The 25,913-nt window shown below is 39.4% G+C and overlaps 1 protein-coding gene across 11 annotated transcripts in view; it reads right to left on the bottom strand.

Moving 5' to 3' along the window:
* CASK (calcium/calmodulin dependent serine protein kinase) overlaps window positions 1–25,913 on the bottom strand; it is a 429,188-nt gene that overhangs the window by 215,001 nt on the left and 188,274 nt on the right. For all 11 annotated transcript variants that reach the window (XM_030806416.1, XM_030806425.1, XM_030806420.1 and 8 more), the window contains exons 4-5: window positions 16,258–16,335; window positions 10,240–10,312 (exon numbers count right to left, since the gene is read on the bottom strand). In XM_030806416.1, the coding sequence (XP_030662276.1) occupies window positions 10,240–10,312; window positions 16,258–16,335 (151 nt within the window). The remainder of the gene's footprint in view (window positions 1–10,239; window positions 10,313–16,257; window positions 16,336–25,913) is intronic.

The following is a 25,913-nucleotide window of genomic DNA, read 5'->3' as shown; positions in this document are numbered from 1 at the left end:
TTGTGAAATAAATGAATGAATAATAGGGGAGTGTAATAGTATTGCAGTTAAGAGATTGATCTCTGAAGTTATACTTCTTGGGTTCAATCTGGCTCTACTTTTTATTTAGCTGGACAATCTTAGGCAAATTAACTTATCTTCTGTATGTGTTAATTTCTTCATTTGTAGAGCAGAAAATACTATCTTATTCACAGATCCTATTATTAAATCAGCTGTTACTATTATGAGTAGCTAACGCTTAGTAAGCACTTGCTGTTTGCTAAGGATTCTACTTATATGCTTTACATATAGTATTTTAATCACCACAACTCTAAAGTATACTAATTTACTGATGAAAATATTGAAGTGGGCTGGGTGCGGTGGCTCATGCCTGTAATCCCAGCACTCTGGGAGGCCGAGGTGGGCAGATCACCTGAGGTCAGGAGTTTGAGACCAGCCTGGCTAACATGGCGAAACCCACCTCTACTAAAAATACAAAAATTAGTTGGGCGTGGTGGTGCGTGCCTGTAGTCCCAGCGACTCGGGAGGCTGAGGCAAGAGAATCACTTGAACTCAGGAGGTGGAGGTTGCAGTGAGCCAAGATCGTGCCATTGTACTCCAGCCTGGGCGACAGAGTGAGACTCTGTCTCAAAAAAAAAAAAAAAAAAAAAAAAAAAAAATATATATATATATATATATATATGTGCATAGTTAAGTAAATCACCCCAATTTTTTCTAATATTTAAGTGAACATTTAAAGATAAGCATTTCTTAATGTTAATTTCTTTTCTTCCATGTAATCTTGTCAGTAGACAAATGATGGTGACTATATTCTGTAGTAAGTACATATATCATGATTAAAAAAAAAAAGCGTGTTCTATCTGCCCAAAGAGATCATAAGCACTTTGGAGCTATAAACTTCTTGTCTATTTCTACTTCCATGGTACCGGTATTCTCTTCTCAGATAACCAAACAAAAACAGCTGAATAAAATCAACCGTTAATAGTAACTTGCCACTTTGTTAGAGACTGCTTAAAGACTCATTTTTTTCTTCACATAGTAATTCCTTCAGTGTCCAAAATGAAGTTTAAAGTAAGTTCACATAATCCTTCCAAGCCTTTAATCTCATAGCATGTTTTGTTCCTGAGTTAGAGCTGTAAAAGCAATTCACAGTACATTGCCCAAGAGCCATGTGTTCAAAAATCACTAGAGGTTACTCCGAGGGCAAAACACACACATACACACACACACACACACACACACACACACACACACACACACACAACAACAACAACCCAGTTAATATTTTTTTTTCCTTTTCTACTTCAATGCTTAACTGAGACATGAAAATGTTCTGAGAAAAGTCTGAACACATTCTGGCTTCAAATATTTACAGTGAGTATCAATTCGTTTATAGTAGCAATTGGATTTTTGGCTCATTAATGTGCAGAGACAAAGGAGACTTGGGAACTTGAGGTGACCTCCCTGAATGCTAGCTGTAAATGGAAGTGTCCAATCTGGTGACTTCCTAGACACGCAAATCACAGAGTAACTCAAAGTCCATTAGGGAGAGTTCCTGAGATGCACAGATTTCTCCACAGTTACAAAAGTAGTTTTATTCTTTTTATGAGATGGGGTCTCATTCTGTCACCCAAGCTGGAGTGCAGTGGCGTGATCTGGCTCACCGCAACCTCCGGCCCCCCGGGGTCAAGTGATTCTCCCACCTCAGCCTTCTGAATAGCTGGGACTACAGGTGCCCACCATCATGCCCGGCTAATTTTTGTTATTTTTTTGTAGAGACGGGGTTTCCCCATGTTACCCAGGTTGGTCTCGAATTCCTGAGCTCAAGCATCCTGCCCGTCTTGGCCTCCCAAAGTGTTGGGATTACAGGGGTAAGCCATTGTGCCCAGCCTAAGTAGTTTTATTCTTACATGAGTTTTGAGACCAAAACTCATCCGACTAAGACAGTAACGTTTGTTTAACATAAGCTATACTGCATTTAATAATCTCACTGGACTTAGGAGTCTTAAAAAAATATAACTTCTGGTCAGGTACAGTGGCTCTTGCCTGTAATCCCAGCACTTTAGGGGGCTGAGGTGGGGGGAGCACTTGAGCCCAGGAGTTCGAGACCAGCCTGATCAACATAGTGAGACCACATCTCTACAAAAAATAGAAAAATTAGCTGGACATGGTAGCACACGTCTCTAGTCCTAGCTACTTGGGAGGCTGAGGTGGGAGGATCTGTTGAGCCCAGGAGGTTGAGGCTGAAGTGAGCCATGATTGCGCCACTGCATTCTTGCCTGGGTGACCAAGTGAGACCCTGTCTCGAAAACAAAAACAAAAACAAAAAACCCAAAAAATATAACTTCTAAAAATAATTATTTAAAAAACAATCACTTTACAGCTCTACCACTACTTTAAACAAAAAATATTTCTAGAGATTCTTACATTTAAAAAGGCAGGAAAAGAGATATGCAATTTCTCTTTAAGTTACTCATTCTGATAAACTCACATTTTAATTTCCTATACTGAAGAATGAACTATATACTCAGCTCATTATCATCATGGATATCTTTACCCCATAGATGCTTTCCTAAACAGTTGATTTTAAATCATGTTGAATTTTTTATGTAATTGAAGAACTGGCTATTTAATGGCATAGTAAACATTTTATTTAAAATATCACTTCTGTTTTTGGAGACAGGGTCTGTCTCTGTCATCCAGGCTGGAGTACAGTGGTGACCATAGCTCACTGCAACTTCAAACTCTTGGGCTCAGGTGATCTCACCACCTCAGCCTCCTGAGTAGCTAGGACTACAGGTGTGTGCCACCATGCCTGGCTAATTTTTGTATTTTTTTTTTTTTGGTAGAGATGTGCTCTTGCTATGTTGCCCAGGCTGGTCTTGAACTCCTGGGCTCAAGCGATCCTCCCGCTTCAGCCTCCCAAAGTGCTGAGATTATAGGTGCAAGCCACTGTACCTGGTTTTAAAATCACCTTCAAAACTTACCCTATTTTAAAGTTTGGATTTCAAAAAAACAGTGTTTTTAATGTGTCTGTGTGAGTTACAGTCAAACACAAATTTGGGGTTTCAGAAATCTTAAATTTTGACTCGAAGGCCAACAAGATTTTATCTTAAACTGTAGAAAACAAGCATACACATACTCTCATTAACGCAGCTTTCAAACTATAATCAGGAACACAAACCATTAAGACTAGACAAACAAAATTTAGGATAAACAACTTAACAGGGAAGTAAGTTTCTACTCCCTGGATAGAAGAGGAAGATGGCCCATTCTGTTCAATTTCCTGAGGACTCTAGGCCTATCACTGGCCTTGTGCTCTGTCAGGTTGGGAGTTACGGGCAAATCTGGGAAGACAAGGTGAAAGGAAATCCTGCTGGCAAACCACAAAGGGAGAACAGAGGGAACACTGGTAATCTGCTAAGCATAAGCATTTCAATCCAGCAGCCTAATGCCACAAACCTTCCTCTGATGGCCCCTACACTCAAATGGAATTGATAACACTGGGAAGAGTTACTACAACTATAGTTGCACCTGACAGAAAAACCTCTGGCTATATCATACACGCTACTCCTGGCTCAGAAGGAGAGGAACAGTAAAAGGATTCACTTCTAATAGGCAAAATAATTTTTTTTTTTTTTGAGATGGAGTCTCACTCTGTTGCCCAGGCTGGAGTGCAGTGATACAATCACAGCTCATTACAGCTTCAACCTCCTGGGCTCAAGCAATCCTCCTGCCTCAGCCTCCCGAGTAGCTAGGACCACAGGTGTGTGCCAGCATACCTGGCTAATTTTTATTTTTTGATAGAGATAGGGTCTTACTGGCCAGGCGTGGTGGCTCATGAGGTCAGGAGTTCGAGATCAGCCTGGCCAACATGGTGAAACCCTGTCTCTACAAAAAAAAAAACATACAAAAAATTAGCCGAGCGTAGTGGCAGGTGCCTGTAATCTCAGCTATTCGGGAGGCTGAGGCAGGAGAATTGCTTGAACGCGGGAGGTGGAGGTTGCAGTGAGCTGAGACCATGCCACTGCACTCCAATCTGAGCAACAGAGCGACATTCTGTCTCAAGAGAGAGAGAGAGAGAGAGAGAGAGAGAGAGATAGGGTCTTACTATGTTGCTCAGGCTGAGAAACTTAAAACCAAGGAGTTGATTTCTTTTTTTTGTAGGAGTAGGCTGGGCAAAGAGAAGTACAGCAGTTAGAAACACAAGATAAATTTATAATAATCATGTAATCCATGAGATCTTCCTAAGTACAATTATTAAAATGCCACATTAAAACTGAACATGCACATTGTTAAAAAAATCTTACAAAAGAAATGCAGAAGATTAACCAATGTTAATATAATAATAAAGAAGAGTGGCTGGGCACGGTGGCTCACGCCTGTAATCCCAGCACTTTGGGAGGCTGAGGTGGACGGATCATGAGGTCAGGAGATCGAAACCCTGTCTGTACTAAAAATACAAAAAAATTAGCCAGGTGTGGTGGCAGGCACCTATAGTCCCAGCTACTCAGGAGGCTGAGGCAGGAGAATGGCGTGGACCTGGGAGGCAGAGCTTGCAGTGAGCCGAGATGGTGCCACTGCACTCCAGTCTGGGCGACAGAGTGAGACTCTGTCTCAAAAAAAGATAATAAAATAAAATAAATAAAGAATAAATACGTTTTTGTTTTATGAGAATTTAAATTTCTCTATACAACATGATAAACTTTGGGGAGTTGTGGTATCAGGTGTAAAAGAAACATCAGTAACGGAGAACAAGAGACTATGGAATGCTTTAAGAAATCCACAATGTCATACCAACCAGTGTTATATGATGAACACAAATTTATCATAAAGTCTGGCCTTAAATAGGTAAAAGGAGAACTGAGACCAGAAGGGAACCAAAAAGCAGCCAGGCGTGTTCACACAGGTTAGCAAGGAAAACCATTTAAAGGAAGCACACTCAGAAACACTCTGGCCTCTGGCTGAGTGTGTGTGTGACTGGGGTTTGCACAGTTCTGAGAACTAAAAGCAGCACCCAGACCTTCTGGGCACAGGCACCATTCAGAATAGAAAGTGATTGTGTGCAGCAATTTGCATTCTCAGAGAAACTGTTTCACTTCAACTTCAGTTATTAGAATTATATGTGAGTAGGTCAGAGTGACAGAAAGGTCTAAAACTAAGTCTCCCCACACCCTCATGATGTAAGGCTGCCTGCAGGAGTTAGGAGAGAGGAGAAAATTCCACACACTCTCAGTGCTTAGTAGAGCCCATGAAAGAAGGCAAAGAGCCAGGAGTTGTATTTACCTTGACAACTGTGCTATTTCTTTCTAAAGTAGTTTTAATTTAGGGGTGAGAGGAAGAAAAAAAAATACCAGAAACATAATCAAAGTTTTCACATTCTTTCACAACAAAAAGTAGAATTAAAGGGAAGATGACAGAAAAAAATAGAAATTTATATGCATGCCTTAATTAATACCTGTAGGGAGGCAAATCTTGAGAATTATAACAGTCTATTATGACAGTAGGCCTTAACCAGGGACAATTTTTGTGCCCCAGGGGACATTTAGCAATGTTTGGAGACATTTTTGGTTGTCACAACTAGGGGGAGATGCTACCGGCATCTAGTGCGTGAAGGATGCTTAGCAGCATCCTACAATTCCCAGGACAGCCTCCCACAGCAAACAATATAGCCCGATATGTCACTAAGTGTGGCTGTGGGGAGGCCCAGTACTATGTTCACACATCTCTCGAATTTCAAAGGATTATATGATTGCTTTTTATGCAGTTTTATGTGAAACTGCTTCTTCAGAGCAAGCAGTTCCCAAAAATAGATTACATGGTACCATATACTCAAATCTAACCAAATAATCCTTTTAAGACTCAGTTACAATGATTACAAAAGGAAATGCCTTTTGTAAAAAAGTAAAGAAAAAAGTATTAATAAATATAATAACAGGATCCTTGGGAAATGTAATGCTTTTGGATCATATGTCAAGAATTACGAGAGAGAGAGAGAGAATGAGAATATTCTTGGCTAGATGAAACAGATGATAAAATAAATTTTTCTTAGAGAAATAAAATACTGCAATGCTCTTCTATTTTCTTTATTAAATATAATGAAAGAAAACTTGGACAAAAACTTTAACTGCAGAAACAAAAATTTACATACAAACCAAATCTACATACAGATAAGTCACTGAATATATATCTGAATGGAAAGAAAAGCTCATAGGTTGCTTTACTGGCAAAAATATTAACAAATCAAACCAAGTGAAAATTTACATTATTAGCATGTGAAATGTATTGTTCTTGAAGTTTTACAATGACCACTATGTTGGAATACCCCTGTAACAGGGTCTTGAATAAAACTAAGTTTTGCCTAGGTTACCAAAGTTATATTAGGAAATCCTATTGGCATAATCTTCAAAATATATCAGGAATCTAACTAATTTTTTATTTTTTTACTACTTCCACTGCTACTACTCTGGTCTGAGCCAGGGAGGATCATCTCCTGTCTCCTTTTTACTCTCCCCTTTGCACATTTTGCCTCAGCCACACCGGCCTCCTTGCTGTTCCTCAAGCAGGCTACTTGTGTTCCTGTCTTTTGGTCTTTGCACTGGCTGTTCCTTTCACCTAAAATGCTCTTCCCTCAGCTATCAGATTAGCCCACTTCCTCTCTTCCAAGTCCTTGCTCAGATATCATCATCTCAATGTGGCCTGCTTTGACCACCGTATTACAAAAGCAAGCCCTTCTCTGGACACTCCCTAACCTTCTGACCACTCTAGTTTTTTCTGTGATATTTTTCACTTTTTAGCCTACTATGTAGTTCATTTCTGTTTACTGAGTATTGTCTCCCTGAACTAGAATGTCAGCTCCATGAGGGCAGTGATTTTTGTCTGTTTTCTTCACTGATGTAGCTCCGGTTCCCAGGACAGTGCCTGCCACACAGTAGGCACTCAATAAATATCTTTTGGATGAATGTCTTAAGAAAAATACACCAACATTAAAAATTTTCAGTTAACTAAATGTGAGTATTCTATTCACCCATGTAAAAATGTGTGGATTTCAGCTTCTGAAATATAAAGAACATCAACACTGGGTGCGGTGGCTCACGCCTGTAATCCCAGCACTTTGGGAGGCCAAGGTAAGAAGATTGCTTAAGCCCAGGAGTTCAAGACCAGCCTGGGCAACAGGGTGAAACCTCATCTCTACAAAAAAATACAAAAAAAATTTAGCCAGGTGTGGTGGTGCACACCTATAGTCCCAGCTACTCTGGAGGCTGAGGCATGAGAATTGCTTGAGCCCAGGAGGCAGAGGTTGCAGTGAGCTGAGATTGCACCACTGCACTCCAGCCTGGGTGACAGAGCGAGACCCTGTCTCAAAACACAAACAAACAAACAAAAAAACCAAAAAAACAAACAAAAAAAGAATATCAACATTAACGTGTGCTCTGTGTTGAGTGTGTCTCCCAACTGAACAATGGCAATTTTTGGGGTGGTTTCTTCTTACTAATTTGCAGTTTGAGAATTACTTCTTTTTCATTCCTTGGCACATTTCTACGTGCTTCCTCTAAATTATTTAGCATGTACTTTAGAAATAATAAACTAATCTAATATATTCCAATGTAAGACTACTTTTGGGCCTTTGCACAAACTGTTCCCTCTGCCTGAAATGTCTTTTTGTTTCCATACAACTACCCCATGATTCAAGAACAAGCTCCAATGTGACCTCCCCCAGGAAATTTCTCTGACCTCATCTTTTAATGATACTTATCACCTTCTACCTTGCACAATAATTATTCGTCTGTCTAAAGGTGGCCACCAACAAGTTCTCCCATCTTTGTATATATCTGGCACTCCATCAATCAAAATATGAATCTATGTTTCTTCCCCTTGAACTCAGACTAGCCTTGTGACCTTTTTGTGAAGTATGTTTCAACTAATGAAACGCATAAGATGTGACACAGTGTCAGTTTGCTTCAGGAGGCCTAGCACCTTCCATTTTTGCTCTTTTGGAGCCCTAAGACACTGTCTTGCTGGAGATAGGGCCACGTGGAGAGAGAGAGACATTTTGAATGAGAGACCGCAAAGAGCGCCCAGCCAGCTCCCAGCTGTTCTAGTCACTTCAGTTGAGATGCCAGAAAAATGAGTGAAGCCTATGTGGAAACTAGCCACGCTACGTCACCAACATCCTGTGAAACAGAATTGAGCAGTCCCTATCAAGCTCTGCCCAAACTGCAGAATTGTGAGCAAGTAAGCAGCAGTTATTGATTGAAGTCACTATGTTTTGGCATGTGTTGATCTGCTGCAGTAGATAAGAGATACCGAGCCTTATCTCCCTACTGAGACTATAATACTTTTAGGGCTCCAAGCACAGTAATCTGTATAAAGTAGGCACTCAAATATTTGTTAAATACATAAATCAGAAGGTAAATTAAAAGGTGAGGTCAAATTATCTACTTTTGGATATTAATTAGGTTTAGGTTGTCATATCAAATACCAGTTAATCAAAAGCTGACTATATTATTGAAAGTATTACAGTAGAATATATTGTCAATCATTGTTTATTATATGATGTTGATATAATTATCTTTCGAGAATAATTCATTCAAAATAAAATTGCCTCTTGAGCAAAACAGTTCTTAACATAATGCTATTACATGAACACATTTTAGGTTTTTAAATTATTATTTTTTTCTTGTATATAGTTCAGAATATATACAAAGAGATATATTTTACTCTCTACATATGAACTTTCTTACATTAATTAATGCAAAATAATTGCACAGCAAGCTACTACAGTTGACAATTTCCCGCCTTTTACCTTTCCACACTTTTATTTCTCTTTGGATAACCGCAGAATACTTTTTTTTTGAGACGGAGTCTCGTTCCATCACCCAGGCTGGAGTGCAGTGGCACAATCTCGGCTCACTGCAACCTGTGCCTCCTGGGTTCAAGTGATTCTCCTGCCTCAGCCTCCCAAGTAGCTGGGACTACAGGCATGTGCCACCATGCCTGCCTAATTTTTGTATTTTTAGTAGAGATGGGGGTTTCACCATGTTGGCCAGGTTGGTCTAAAACTCCTGACCTCAGGTGATCCACCCGACTTGGCCTCCCAAAGTGCTGGGATTATAGGCATGAGCCACCGGGCTTGGCCAGAATACTTTTTCATAAAGGGGGACCCATTGAGATGCTCGGTGTTGAGTTTTGATAATAACAATATCTTTTTTTAACACATCTGAAAAGGATGAGTGAGATATTTTACAACTAATTTACACTAATGTGTATTTTGTACATTTCTCCAGTGATTTTCATTTGCTATTAAAATATTTTACTAGATGGTTTTGGAATTGCTCATGTTTTCCCTCAGCTTTTAACTACAAGGATTTCTGTGAAAATTTCCCAAACATTATAGACACTTTAATTAAACTCTACTTAATGTTCTTAATCATTTAAAGTATTAAATACATCAAAGAAGCCAGGCCTTTAATAATATATCTTGAGGGAAGGAACACTATGTCTGTGCATGCTGGAGGTTAGAGAAAGGCCAGTGACAAAATATCAGAGCTTAAAAGTGTAGCCCAGGGTCAAAGGGACCTCAGGGGCTACCTAGTGATTCTGGGCCTTGGGAGGAGCTAGGGATCAGGAGGAAGGCCTACTGGTCTCATTTCTTGCCTCCCTCTATGTTTGGCTTGACACCATTAAAGAACCAGGAACTGAGAGTTCTCATTAACCCGATACTGGGATCAAATAGGCAGAGAGACTGAATAATGATAATACTGGTATTCCAAGCATAAAATCATATTATAATTATGATTTCATACTATATTTAAAAACTATCTGCAAAAAAATACAATGCTGACTATTCTGCATTGCAATATTATGAAAATGTTATGATTAACTTTTACTATATAAACCAAATTCTAATCTTCCCCCCAATTAACTCAGTATAGGATATTGTTTGGTTTTTCCTATTTATTGGATTTTTCATTTCTCTCACACACACAATGGCAAAAGAGAAATAATACAATTTTAGATTGCATGAACACTTTAGTAAAAATAAATAAATTGAAATTATAGTGTTCCTAGTAAGAATGAGTACAATGACTTCCCAAATACAAAGCAGTTAAATACATTTTTACTTAGAAGTAAAATTAAGATGTTCTTTATGACAATATTAAAGAAGAATTCTTGATTATCATTGTTATATCAGTATTTCTTCATAAACATTAAAGTTAGTGATAACAAATGACTTACCTTCACATCCCTGTGAATTATGTTATTATCATGGCAGTAGCGTAGAGCTTCCAGTATCTGTCTCATATAATGGCTGCAAAAAACAAAAGAAATCTAAAAACTGTAAACAATTTTTATTTTAAAACTTAATATACAGTGCTCCTAGTTTATAACTCCCACTCTCATATTAGCTGTCCACGGACACATTTTATTTGAGCAGACAAGATTGGTGTAAAGTGAGGCTTAATAATGAAAATGTTGGCAGACTCAAAAGTTTATGGGCTTCATGAAGAAATAGTATGCTCTATATTTTCTAAGCTATCTAAGTCAAAAGAATTACACATAGTTCATAAGTAAATTTGCTTTGCAAACTACAAATTCAAGCTTAAAACATGACAATTTTTTTTCCCCAATACTCAGGTAATTCTACTTAAACTGGACTGCTATTATGTAAACAGTGCTCAGGGCTGTCCCAAGGATTCAGACTCAAGCGGTGGGAGCCTTTGATCTGCCAGCAAATAATAAGATGCTCTCCATCTTACTTCCATTTAGCTGTGAGGACAAATGAGGGAAGAACTGCCCTTATCGGACAATTTCTTTTTGTAACATAATCAAGTTTTAGTTGGGGCTCCCTTGAACAAAGTGGAGTTAATTCTAGGCACATGTCCTAGAAAGCCTGACTCCTTACATGGCCAGCTGAGGAGCCCTCAGTTCTTCTATAATTGCCCTATTACTCTTTCTCTGAGTATGTTTCATTTTCTGTATTTTATTCCCTCCATATTTGTCTTTCTCTTTTCTTCCTATTATCCCCCTTCTTTTCTCATTTTTTCCCTTTTCCTTCCCAACCAGCATGACAGAAATGCAATAGACTGAACACTGTTCATTGTATAATATTTATAGAATTTTGTTTTGTTTCCAGATCTTATATTTCTGATACAAATGACCTTGAACATGTGTATGCGACTCAGGACAAAAAAAAAAAAAATCCCTATTCTGGCTTTACAATTAAAAGACATTTCCATCAAGTTCCCTCTTTGGCATGATACCATTTAATCAAGCTCACAGGAATATTCCTCTAGTTAGCATATGCATTATTTCATGTATTACAATTAATTGGAAGGGTTCCATTTTAAAAATGAAAGGTAGGAGAAAAAAACAAAAACAAAAACAAACCCAAGCCTTGTTCCTGTACTAATCACAGGCTCCTTACAACGGGGCTTTAAGCCAGAGAGCCAGGCTCATGTAATCATTAGCTCTGATGTTTTAATTTATCTTACTTTGCAAATGCACATATAAGGGGTTGTGCTCATATACTCTTTGTTTGGGCCACTGTAGCCTGTAATTAAGTTTTGTTTATTTTTTATTTTTTGAGATGGAGTTTCCCTCTTGTCTCCCAGGCTGGAGTGCAATAGTGGGATCTCGGCTCACTGCAACCTCTGCCTCCTGGGTTCAAGCGATTTTCCCGCCTCAGCCTCCCAAATAGCTGGGATTACAGACATGCGCCACCACGCCTAGCTAGTTTTTGTATTTTGAGTAGAGACAGGGTTTCACCATGTTGGCCAGGATGGTCTCAAACTCCTGACCTCAAGTGATCAGCCCGCCTCAGCCTCCCAAAGTGCTGAGATTACAGGCATGAGCCACCACGCCTGGCCATAAGTTTTGCTTAAATGAGGGGTTAACTTGGTGTTGTGGGCCATTGCTCGTTCAAATCAGGCTTTGGAGGATCTGTAACCCCTTGAAATGGCTAAGAGACTACACCTGTCAAAGTGCTTTGTAAACTCTAAACCATGCTACAAAGGTTAAGTCATTATTATTACAATATTATTATTGTTAAGTTCAATCAAAGATTTAGGAACAGCTTATTTGTCCATCTAGATGTCAACATGGAAATACTGGGTAAATTTAAATTAGTTAAAGTGGACATAGCTTGTACCTACAGAATGAACTATTTTGGATACAAAGCACTGAGACAGCCACCTAAATAATCTTTTACCTAAAGAAAATTCCTACCTCAAAGTCTCATAACACAAAACAAAACTCAATGAATGAGGCTTTTTTCATTTGCATATGAGAACACTCAATTATTTGACCCAAACGTATGTACACAGCAGAATCTTTGCGGTGTGTGTGGAGACAGCAGAACTGTTTTTCTCCCCAAGTTATAACAGAACTGAACTGTCTTTCTCCACCCTCCCAGTCATGATCCTGGGAGGCAATGCATGTCAAAATGTGCAAGCAGAATAAAACAAGAACTAAAATCTGCCCATATGTTCTAGGAAGTTGCTAACTAAACTTTTAATCATAAAACTTCACTTCATGAAGCACCATAGGGACCTGTGCTTTCAGAGAAACTCAGCAATATATTTGTTTATCTTTCCTAAAGATCAGCAAGATAATAACTCCATGGAAGGAAAGAGCTGGCCAGTAATGCATTTACTGCCTTTGGAAGGAGGCATTTCAGGGGTGCAGCATGGTAGAAGAGAGGTGATTCAGTCTGCTATTCTTGTCAATGCAGGTGAAAAGCCTAATGCTATTTGCTAGGCAGAAGAGACCTTATCTCTGAAATGCCCTTAACAGGATATCTCTGGCTAAGGATTACTATGGTAAGTAGAATACGGGATCTCTGAGGCACAGATGGCTTCCTGGAAAATGTCATGGAGCTATCCAAGTTTCTGGGGTGTAAAATAAAGATATTTGCAATGCTCCCCTTTGTGTGTGGAAACCCACAAACCCCAGTATAAACCTCATCTATTCTGGGCCAGAGGTGCATTTCTGAGGCAGTAAGAAGTGACGTGGGGGGCTGCCCTTCCCTTCTCTGCTTCACTTGAGACTTCTGATTGCCTTATCCTTGAAATTATTTAGTAAAGCTTGGTACTAGTTAAGAAGATCTCTGAGAGTTTGATTTGATAATCTCATCTTGTGTGTTAGCTCACTCCACAACTCATCACCCCTGAAAGGATGGAGGTAATAACTAATTGGGTTGCACTAAGGACTGAACACAGTTTTATTTTATGCCATGCTTTGCTGCTCCTCTTGAAGCTCAGCCAGTCGGAGAAAAACATTATCAATTTGATTACTTGGTGTCTCAGAGTCTTCTTGCAGTCGGTCTCACTAGAATACTCATACAAGCTGAATTTCCTAACAATAAATCACAGAATCAGAGAGGACGAAGAAAGATTAGAAGTCATCTGTCATTAAACCAATGGAAGAATCTACGCACCCTTGTTGCATGGTCATTGATCCTCTGCAATAGCAAACACACATAACAATACTTCTGAGTCCCCGCCTACTTTTTTTATTGTTCAGAGGAAGAACCTTTAATAAACTGCCTCCAAACCTCTCTCTTTGCAATGTCACCTACTGGTCTCAATGCTACTCTTTTCTGGTCCACTCTGGAAAGTTCCTTTCACCATTTTAACAGCTTATATAGGTGGATTTAAAAATCAATAGGCTTTCATTTTGATGTGTATAAACATCTACCTTTTCTGTAAATCTCAAGATTAGGAGAGACGACAAGTCATGTCATTGTATGACATCATCTCTTCACCACTACCATCCTGCCTATCCTGACACATAGCCCAGTGGCAGAGATAAGCTTGAGGTTAAGGAAAAGCAATAAAGATGACTGGGGACCACAGTAAAAGTGCTACTGGTTTCACATCAATCCTGTCAGCATACCTGCCAGGTATCCCAGTGTTATTGTGGTTCAAGAAGGAAAAAAATCCCCTTCTTCCATTGAGTTTCACTAGTATTGACTATTTTTGGTATGAAAGAATGCTTTAAAATTTTGAGGGACAAGAAAGAATAAAAATTTAAAATTGTAATTAAAACTCAAAATAATAGAAGATGGGATTAAAAAAAAACCCTGGAATGTGCTTTAGAGAACATGGCACAAAAGAAAAGAGAATATTTAGCTTCAGTTCTACCACGTATAGATCAGAAGCCTAAAGAACACACATAAACTTTCATTTGCTCCTTTGTCCTAGCCCCAGCAGTACAAAAACACAGCAACCACACATTGAGCATATTCTTTATTTTGTGCTATAGCCATGGCTGCTCCGTCCCTGAGACTAGGTCCCTTGCTCTTCAGCCAGAAGGAGTCAGGGCAATGAATTTGAAGACATTTAAGTCATGCTGAGCTCAAAGCTGTATTAAGGTGGTCTCCAAGTTGTTTCCAGCTATGTTTGTCTAAGATGCTATAATTATAAAAGAAATGGCAAGACAGAGGAAATCATTTAATATAACTGTTTTTCAAATGATAGAAAGTTTTCATAAATCCTAGGCTAGGAATGGTAGTTCATGCCTACAATCCAAGCACTTTGGGAGGTTGAGGCGTGTGGATCACTTGAGGTCAGGAGTTCAAGATCAGCCTGGCCAACATGGTGAAACCCCATCTCTATTAAAAGAAATACAAAAATTAGCCGGGCATGGTGGCGCATCCTGTAATCCCAGCTACTTGGGAGGCTGAGGCAGGAGAATCACTTGAACCCGGGAGGCAGAGGTTGCAGTGAGCTGCGATGGCACCACTGCACTCCAGCCTGGGCGACAGAGTGAGACTCCGTCCCCTGCCCGCCCACCCCCCGCAAAAAAAACTTAATATGTTTGTGAGTTTGAACCCTTCAACATATTATGGCTGGTGACTAAGGAGGGATGCTGTATTCCATGTATTAAAAAGGCAACCTACAGGAGTGGGTAATTATGATATGACTGAATGTAACCAAAACAGAAAGCTGTGTTGCTCTAAATGTATAAGCAAGTGGCCCAGCACGTGCATGGCTCCTGTGATTTTTCATATTTGCTTCTTTTTTTTTTTTTTTTTTTTTTGAGACAGAGTCTCGCTCTGTCGCCCAGGCTGGAGTGCAGTGGCATGATCTCGGCTCACTGCAAGCTCCGCCTCCCGGGTTCACGCCATTCTCCTGCCTCAGCCTCCCGAGTAGCTGGGACTACAGGCACCTGCCACCATGCCCAGCTAATTTTTGTATTTTTAGTAGAGACAGGGTTTCACTGTGTTAGCCAGGATGGTCTTGATCTCCTGACCTCGTGATCTACCCGCCTCGGCCTCCCAAAGTGCTGGGATTACAGGCATGAGCCACCGCGCCTGGCCCATATTTCCTTCTTATTTTGAGTCATTAGGTCTTTACAACAACTTCTCCACTTAGAACAACAGCTGCCATTTGATTGGTAGGTCTCACACTGGCCTGAAGCAAATATATTTTTAAAAATGGTGATTTTATTTCTCTTCCTTTTACTGTTCTTTACTTTTCCTTAATTATTGTGAGATAATTTGATATCACTAAAAGGCAAAATGAAGAACTAATGAGGCAGATTTGCCAAAACAAAAATAAAAAAACCCAAGTAGAATTCTACATAGTTCCTGAGCTATTAGATCCCCGCTTCTTGTACAAAAATCATTAAAAATGGGAAAGACAGCAGTACTGAAAATGTAAGCCTGTATTATAAACCCATGTTTTCATTTTATTTATTTATTTATTTTTGAGACTGAGTTTCGTTCTTGTTGCCCAAGCTGGAGTGCAAGGGCGCAATCTCGGCTCACTGCAACCTCCGCTCTGTCGCCAGGCTGGAGGGCAGTGGCGCGATCTCGGCTCACTGTAACCTCCACCTCCTGGGTTCAAGCGATTCTCCTGCGTCAGCCTCCCGAGTAGCTGGGACTACAGGCGCCTGCCACCACACCCAGCTAATTTTTGTTATTTTTAGTAGAGAAGGGGTTTCACCATGTTGGCCAGGATGATCTCGATCTCTTGACCTTGTGATCCGTCCGCCCTGGCCTCCCAAAGTGCTGGGATTACAGGTGTGAGCCACCGCGCCTGGCCCCTATAAACCCATGTTAATAGATAAACTCATTGTTCGGTATTTTGCATTTCCAGTGACTATCGGTTCTACTAACACATACTAAAACAAAGATGTTCCTTGTAGCAAAGAGCAGCAGCATGCTCTTCATCAGTTTGTCACGTGATGTCTTTGTCATTTTCTTTTTTTACTTTCAACTTGACCTCTGGTGATTAGATATATACTACATACCTGGCTACAGCTTCACTGTACACAAAACCAGCGTCAGCTCGCTTTACGATTTCAAAACACAGATCTGCTCCATCCATACTGTAAAAAAATGTGAAAAAGAACGTAAGAAAAGAGGAAATTCCAGGAAGACAACACTGAAAGTGAATACATTGTAACTAAGTTATTAGTTGATTTACTGCTAAGGATTATGCTATTTAAATCTCCTTTCTTTCAATGAAATACAGACAGAAATTATAAAGGGCATGATAGTCATCTTCACATTGAAAATCTGCAGGGAAAGAAACAGGAAGAGTAGGCTAACAGTAATATCAAATAACATGAGTATATACAATTGACTATAATTTTTCTTTAGGTTTTCACAAAAAGAAGCATCAGAAAACAGCAATGCTAGGGCTGTGTGCATATTTTTAAGTCAAATTCCAAAAATATTCAGTTATGTAGAATACAAGGATTTAAAAAAAACATCTTGCTATTGTTATTACCACTAAATGGAAAATTCAGGCTATATACTGTGGAAGGAAAAAACAATGACATATATAAAATAAAATTTATTTTTGTTTACACTGCCATTCCCAAAGTTCATCGCTACAAACATATTGTAACACATAGATGTGTTGATAACACAATGTCACGATATTGTCTTAGAACTTACAGTGGTTTTCTATTTCTCACCAGATAAGTAAGGCCTCTTGTTGTCTTGGCTACACCTTGCCTCTTCTACCTACCTTGTCCACTGATGTTTCAAGAAAATCTTCCTCTCTAGGCAGAATGGTCTTATTATCACTCCTGAGTACATCATTTTCTTTTTTACTTTTGTATATACTGCTTTTCATTTTCAAAACCTACCTTAATTCAAGGTTTCATTCCAATCCTACCTTCCCTGGAAGCCCCCTCAATGATTACCAGCCATATTAATGCCTTCCTTTGCTTTTCATTCTATAACAACTCTATATGGTCCATAACATTTAGCACATACAAACACCTCCCCCTCCCCCCACATATACCTATATATGTATACATGAATTTTGCCATATTATACATATTAATGAAACTATTCAAATATTAATAGCTAACATTTTCATAATGCTTTAAGGCTTATAACATATTTTCAAATCCAGTATCTCATTCATTCATTCATTCATTCAGTAGTTCAGTTTCCCAATATACCTGCTGCAGACATTATACTGAGGAAATAGAAACTTCTGGAAGGGAAAGTAAAGGAACTAACATACTTCCTATTCATGAGGCATCATAGGAAGCAGTCCTTGTTATGCCTCCCTTCATACTTATAACCACCCCATGAGGTCAGCATCATTTTCAAATAATTTGTCTAAGTGAGTGGACAAGTATGTGATAGGGACAAGATCGAAATCCCTGTCTAGCTATGTCCTGTGCTCTTCCCATTGATTATAGCTATACCTACTGGGTGTGCAAGGAACAAATGCACATCTTTAAGCCCTACAACAGTTCCATGATAGCGTAAAGTCCTAAAGAACAAGAAAAAATATATTTATACTTTCAATGTACCCCTACCTAATACCCAGCAGAAGACTGAGCACACTGTAGACACCTAATGAACAGTTGATTCTATTATTTGGATCTTAGTGTGGTTTTATATAAATGAATGAAAATACTTTCACATTTATACAGGCTCTAAAAACTTTACCAAGTTTCCATTTCACACCTAAGGAACATTTTCCAATGTCAAATAGGATTCTTCTCCAAAACAATGTTTATAGTGGCCTAGTCTACTATAAACATTACTATAATGGCCTAGTCTACTCCCTAGTATGGCAGCACTCATTTTCCACCATCGGAAATAAAGCCTGGATGAACGTGATCATGCATCTTGGTGAACAACTCTGATTATCTGTATGGTAAAATTCCTACAAGCTGAGTTGCTAGGACAAGGGGTATATACAATAACATTTTTTTTTTTTTTTTTGAGACGGAGTCTTGCTCTGTCGCCCAGGCTGGAGTGCAGTGGTGCATCTCAGCTCACTGTGAGCTCCGCCTCCTGGGTTCACGCCATTCTCCTGCCCCAGCCTCCTGAGTAGCTGGGACTACAGGCGCCCGCCACCACGTCCGGCTAATTTTTTTATTTTTTTTAGTAGAGACGGGGTTTCACCGTGTTAGCCAGGATAGTCTCGATCTCCTGACCTCGTGATCCGCCCGCCTCGGCCTCCCAAAGTGCTGGGATTACAGGCATGAGCCACCACGCCCGGCCTACAATAACACTTTTGATACATACACAAGACCAGAAACAGTTTAACAATTTATACTCCCACTACCATGTGTGAATGTGTCCCTTGCTCTACTAGGATAATGATTTTTTTTTTTCCATCTTTGCCAGTTAGATAAGAGGAAAAAAGTCATTCATGATTGCTTTAATTTGCATTTCCTTGATTACTAGAGAGAATAAATATTTTTCATTTCTTTGTCCTGTGTGGAGAAAAGAAATGCTATTTTAAAAACTGGCTGTAGTTTAAGCTGGTTAGTTGATCTATGAGGGCTAAAAAACATCTCATAGTGAAGGAATCAGTTTTGCTTAGGCGTTTTCCTTTGTAATTGTGAAATATGAGGGTAAGCACTAGTCAACTTAGATGAGAGAGGGGTTAGGAAAAGGAGAGAGCTAAACTGATTGCATAATGAAGCAATAAGAATTTAGGCTCTTTCTGCCATCTCTCCATGCTGCCATAATGGTGTGCATGAATGTCCTGGCTGATGCTATCCAGAGCATTAACAATACCAAAAAGAGGCAAACACCAGGTTCTTATTAGGTTGTGCTCCAAAGTTACTGTCCAGTTTCTAACTGTGATGATGAAGCATGGTTACATTGGTGAATTTGAAATCACGGATGATCACAGAGCTGGGAAAATTGTTGTGAACCTGAGGCAGGTTAAACAAGTGTGGAGCGATCAGCTCCAGATCCCAGATTTGATGTGCAACCCAAAGATCTAGTAAAATGGTGGAATAACCTGTTCCCATCCTACCAGTTTGGATTCACTGTACTAACGATCTCAGCTGGCATCATGGACCATGAAGAAGCAAGATGAAAACATACAGGAGGGAAAATCCTGGAATTTGTTTTCTAGGGATGTAATATATACTTACAAATAAAATGCCTCAATGGACTCTGGTGTTTCCAAAAAGAATTTGGGAGATGTTCTGAGAGCTAGAGGATTTTCTGGAGGGACCTAGAAGGGATGAAGGAAAAGACGGAGCCTGGGGAGGAGGCAGCAAAGTGGTGAGAGGTATAAAGACTAAGGAGGGAACCAGTCAGTGAGAAATACTTGGAAATTATTTACCGCCCTGTGCTATAAGTATCAGCATGGATCAATCCATTTTGTCTGGTCATATCTGAAATACTGGTACTTGAAATGACAATCCCTACACATGTGCATACACACATGGGGGTATTTTTAGGTTTCTACTTTCTTCCACTGACTTGCCTATTCTTGCATCAAGTTACCATTTAAAATACTGTAGGGCCGGACGCAGTGGCTCACACCTGTAATCTCAGCGCTTTGGGAGGCCGAGGCGGGTGCATAGCTTGAGGCCAGGAGTTCGAGACCAGCCTGGCCAACATGGTGAAACCCTGTCTCTACTAAAAAAATACAAAAAAATTAGTCAGGCATGGTGGCCTGCGCCTGTAGTCCTAGCTACTTTGAAGGCTGAGGCAGGAGAATCACTTGAATCCGGGAAGCAGAGGTTGCAGTGAGCTGAGATTGCACCACTGCACTCCAGCTGACAGAGCGAGACTCCCATCTCAAAACAAAAACAAAAACATGGACAGACAAAATAAAATACTGTAGCAGCAGATTTTAATATTTGGCAAAAAAAATCTCATTATTCTTCACAACTTTTTTTTTTCTTTTTTTTGAGACAGAGTCTTGCTCTGTCACCCAGGCTGGAGTGCAGTGGTGCCATCTCGGCTCACTGCAACCTCTGCTTCCCAGGTTCAAGTGAGTCTCCTGCCTCAGCCTCTCAAGTAGCTGGGACTACAGGTGCTTGCCACCATGCCTAGCTAATTTTTGTATTTTTTTGTAGAGACAGGATTTCACCGTCTTGGCCAGGCTGGTCTCGAACTCCTGACCTCAAGTGATCTGCCCGCCTCGGCCTCCCAAAGCGCTGGGATTACAGGCACAAGCCACCGCAACTGGCCTTCACCAACATTTTCTTATGATTTTTTTCTTCCCAGTTGACCTTTAAAATCATTTTGTCAAACTATAAAAAATTTTTGTATTTTGATTCAGATGTAAATTTATACATTAACTTCTAGAAATTAACATTTTCTAATATTCTCATCAATGAACATGATATGTCTCTCCACTTCCTTTCATGTCTCTAAGATACAGTTTTACGATTTTCTTTATATTGGTTTAAAATATTATTAGTTTTTTTCCCTATACATGTTATATTTTAGTTGCTATTATAAATGGGATCTTTCAGCCATTATATGTTTTTTTAATGCAATGTTTCATAATCACAGATATCAAACAAAACCACTTGTGCAACTTGGTAAATATACAGGCACATTCTTTGAAGGGTTACTCTGAAAGAGAGGCATCACTGTGAAAATATTTTTCTATTATTAAAGCTATTTGATTATTTATAATATTAATTGATATTAAAGTAAAAGAAGCAATCCACTAATTTTAAATTTCATGAGATATAGAAATAAAAACTAAAAATACTGTTATTTATGCAAATTTTATTCAAAGAAATTTAAAATACACATATTCATAATACACACCATCCTGATATCCTAACCTTGAACCTTTTGAACAAAGTTGATGACTCAATTCTTTGATAAACTTTATTTGATAATATAATGATTCTACAAACTGACAAGGCATCTTTTATTGCTTTTCTCTTTGGCTTCCCATCTTGGGTTGCTTCTGGGGCTGTCAAGAACCCCCAAAGAACACACTGTGAATTTTCCTAGTTGGCTCCATTCTGAGGGAATGAAAGGAGAGGGAGAAGAAACCCTCCTATGGAAGAGTATGGGGGAGGTGGACTTCTGTACTGTATGCAGAGAGAAATTAAGGGCAGTTTAGTCTGAACTGTGAAAAGTAATGGGATTACGAATGAGCTTAGCTGTCTCTCCTTTTCACCCATCTGAATTTTTAAAATTTATAATAAACATGCATTATTTATATAACTAAGAAATTATCCAAAACAAAACTCATCAAACAAACAAAACAGATCACAGGTCTTGAGGCGCAAGGTATTACTGGCTGCACATTGAGGGAGATCAGAATATGCCAGTCCAAAATATGCTGCTTTGGCAACAGGATTATCTGGAGTTGAAGGCACAAAATCACGTGCTATGATTTCACAGCAATGTCAAATTGCTGTAACAGTTTCTAAATGTTTACTCTCAATTTCTGTATGTATCTCATGGCAGACTGGTGACAGATTGGTACTTATCTGCAAATATCCTTGAAGAACACTGTTGTACAGACCAAATCTGGATTTTTCCAACCAGCATTTTTTCTGAGGATGACAAAAATGCCAACTACAAACACTGTATGAAATGTTTAAAATTATTTATTTTTTAAATGGAGACAAGGTCTCACTTTGTCACCTAGAGCTGGACTGCAGGGGCACAATCACGGCTCACTGCAGCCTGGAATGCCTGGGCTCAGGTGATCCTCCCGCCTCAGCCTCTAAAGTAGCTGGGACTATAGGCATGCACCACCACACCTGGCTAATTTTTTTATTTTTAATTTTTGTAGGGACAGGATCTGGCTATGTTGCCCAGGCTGGTCTGGAATTCCTGGGCTCAAACGATCGTTTTGCTTGGGCCTCTCATCTTAAAGTGCTGGGATTACAGGTATGAGCCATTGTGCCCAGTCAAACAAAAAGTTTTTGTTAAAGCTTGTGAGAATTAACAGTATAGTGAGTGAAAAACTAGTCCTGAGAACACAGAAAGGATTACAGCTCAAAGAGGTGAACAAGAGCTGCTTCTGCCCTAGGGGAAGAATGTGGGCTTTGGAAAGGAGGGGCACTTTTAGGAACTCCAGAGAGGTAGGAGGGGGTGGGGTGGTCAGATGGAGAATGACAGGGTCCAGTTGCTTTTGCACCAGGGTGATCTAAAAGGTTAAGGCTCTGATGAAACACCCTTTGCTCCTGGCTGGGACCATAGAGCTGCACTATGAAAAATGGGGTACAGAATATATTCTGGTATGTCATGTTGGTAGCACAGAAAAACCTCAATGCTGATTGGGCATGGTGGTGGCTCAGGCCTGTAATCCCAGCACTTTGGGAGGCTGAGGCAGGCAGACTGCTTGAGCACAAAAGTTCAAGACCAGCCTGGGCAAAAGAGTGAGATGCCGTCTCTACAAAAAATAAAAAAAATTAGCTGGGTGTGGTGGTACACACCTGTGGTCCCAGCTACTCGAGAGGCTGAGGTGGGAGGATCGCTTGAGCCCAGGAGATTGAGGTTGCAGTGAGCCATGACTCTGTCAGTGCACTCCAGCCTGGGCAACAGAGCAAGACCCCATCCCCTCCCACCAAAAAAACAAAACAAAACAAACAAACCCAAAAACCTCAATGCTTACCATGGAGACAAAAGCTCAGTCTAAAAACTTCTGCAAGAAACGAGCACTCAGAGTATGTTTCCTAACCACAAAGTAGTTATGTTAGAAATAAATTAACAAAATAACTAGAAAACCCTAAATGCTTGGAAATTGAGAAATCATGCTAAATAGCCAATTAATCAAATAAGAAATCATCATAATGAAAATTAGAACTTTTTTTTTTCTCCAAGACAGGGTCTTGCTCTGTTGCCCAGGCTGGAGTGCAATGGCATGATCTTGGCTCACTGCAGCATCCTCCTCCCAGGGTCAAGTTATTCTCCTGCGTCAGCCTCCCGAGTAGCTGGGATTACAGGCGCACACCTCACGTCCAGCTAATTTCTGTATTTTTAGTAGAGATAGGGTTTTTCTATGTTGGCCAGACTGGTCTTGAGTTCCTGGCCTCAAGTGATCCCCTCTGCCTCGGCCTCCCAAAGTCCTGGGATTACAGGCATGAGCCACTATGCCCAGTATAACATATTTCTAACAATGATAATGAAAAGAGTACTATCAAAACTTGTACAGGATTGGTGCGTTACATTTCAAGATCAGGATTTTGCCATTAATAGACCCACAAATATAGAAAAATGGCTGAAAGGAGGAGGGGCATAGGTCCAATCTTACAGTTTAAGAAGCTGGTGATCCATGTTACATACACAACTTGGCACTGGAGAAATCTTGCTTAAATTAGGTAATCTACTATTGATAGAAAAATACACCAATACAACTTTCTGAAGGGCAATTTTATAATGTGTGACAAAAACCTTAAACATGTGTATGTCCTTCGGCTCAATTATTTCCTTCCAAGGGAAATAACTAGGAATACTGGTCAAGTTTTAATGACAAGGGTTTATCACAGCATTTATAATAGGGAGAAATTAGAAACCACCTAAATTCCGAACAGAATGGTTACATAAATTGTGGTAACTAGAGTAGAATATTATATTGCCATTAAATGATGTTATAGACATGAATTTATTGACATAGATGTTCATAATACATTAACATGTATAAACATATACATGCATATTTATGTATAAGTAGATGCAGTGTGAAGGCTTTGGTATTAAAATGGGGTGTTAAAGACTGGGTAGAATTGTATTTGAAATTTTTTGTTTTCTTCTTTTTACCTTTACTTTTAAAAAAATGAATAGGCACTATACTTTTGTCATAGGAAATCAGTTGTTAAAAAAAGCAGAATGCAGATGAAACGGTACTTACAAAGTAGTTTGTATCCATAAACTTGTTTTAAAACTTTAATTAGAAATTTAATAGAAATATTGTGAATGCTGACTTAAAATATTAGAAAATATGAAAAGTTACCAAGTCAGTGACATCTCATCATGAGACATGTTTTAGAAAACAGCAAATTAAACCCAATGAAAGTAGAAGGAAATAATAAGCAGAAATTAATGAAGTAAAAAAATAGAGAAAAAGCAAAGCAACAAATAGATTCTTTGAAATGATTAATAAAGGCCAGGTGCATTGGCTCATGCCTATAATCCCAGCACTTTGGGAGGCCGAGGTGAGAGGATCACGTGAGGCCAGGAGTTCGGTATCAGCCTGGGCAACACAGTGAGACTCCTTCTCTACTAAAAATTTAAAAATTAGCTGGGCATGGTAGCACATGCCTGTAGTCCCAGATACTCCGGAGGCAGAGGTAGAAGGCTTGATTGAATCCAGGAGCTTGAGGCTGCAATGAGCTATAATCACACCACTGCACTCCAACCTGGGCTACAGAGCAAGACCTCATCTCTAAAAAAGGAAATAAATAAATTTTAAAGCGATTAATAAATCTAGAAAATTCCTAACATTTGGAAACTAGACAATATACTTTTATTACATATATCTCAGAATAAATCATTAGAAAATATTTTAAACTGAATAATAATAACAGTAAACACATCAAAACTTGTAAAATGTAGGTAAAGCAGTACTTGGAAATTTACTGCTATAAATGCACATTATTAGAAAAGAAAGGCTGGCCAAGTGCAGTGCCTCACACCTGTAATCCCAGCACTCTGGGAGGCTGAGGTGGGAGGATCACTTGAGCCCAGGAGTTCGAGACCAGCCTGGGCAACATAGTGAGACCCCCATCTCTTCAAATAATAATAATAAAAAAATTAGCTGGGCATGGTGGGGCCTGTTGTCTCAGCTACTCAGGAGGCTGAGACAGCCAAATTGCTTGAGCCTGGGAGGTCAAGTCTGCAGTGAGCCATGACTGTACCACTACACTCTAGCCTGGACAACATAGTGAGACCCTGGCTCAAAAAAAGAGAAAGGCTAAACATTTAAGAACTAAACATCTACCTGTATAAGTTACATAAAGATCATCAAATTAAATTCAAAGAAATTAGATGAAAGGAAATAGAAGCAGAAATTAATGAAATGGAAGACAAACATATTCAAGAAATTAACAAAGCTAAAAGTTGTTCCCTGTGAAATGATGAATCTCTGGCAAGACTGATAACAAAAAGAAAAAAGACACATATAGCACCCAGTATTAAGAATGAAGGAGATTATCATTTCATATGCTGCAGAAATAAAAGATGATACTGAAACTTTATGTCACAAATTTAAAAATGTATATGAAACCGACAAATTCTCAGAAAAATAAAACTCACCAAAATTAACAAAAAGAATTAGAAAACCTGAATAATCCTTTACTGATTCAAGAAATTGAATCAATAATTTAATCTTCTGAGACAGAAAACTCTAGGCCTAGATGCCATTTCTGACAAGTTTTTTTTTTTTTTTGAGATGGAGTCTCGCTCTGTCGCTAGGCAGGAGTGCAGTGGTGCCATCTCGGCTCACTGCAACCTCCACCTCCCGGGTTCAAGAGATTCTCCTGCCTCAGCCTCCTGAATAGCTGGGACTACAGGCATGCACCACCACACTCAGCTAATTTTTGTATTTTTAGAAGAGATGGGGTTTTACCATGTTGGCCAGGATGGTCTTGATTTCTTGCCCTCGTGATCTGCCTGCCTCGGCCTCCCAAAGTGCTGGGATTACAGGCGTTAGCCACTGTGCCCAGCCCATTTCTGACAAGTTCTATCGAACATTCTAAGGAGAAAT

The sequence above is a fragment of the Nomascus leucogenys genome, chromosome X (genome assembly GCF_006542625.1).
Source record: "Nomascus leucogenys isolate Asia chromosome X, Asia_NLE_v1, whole genome shotgun sequence".
NCBI classification, from domain to species: Eukaryota; Metazoa; Chordata; class Mammalia; order Primates; family Hylobatidae; genus Nomascus; species Nomascus leucogenys.
The sequence above is the reverse complement of the archived record's forward strand: the minus strand, read 5'-3'. Positions and strand labels throughout refer to the sequence as shown.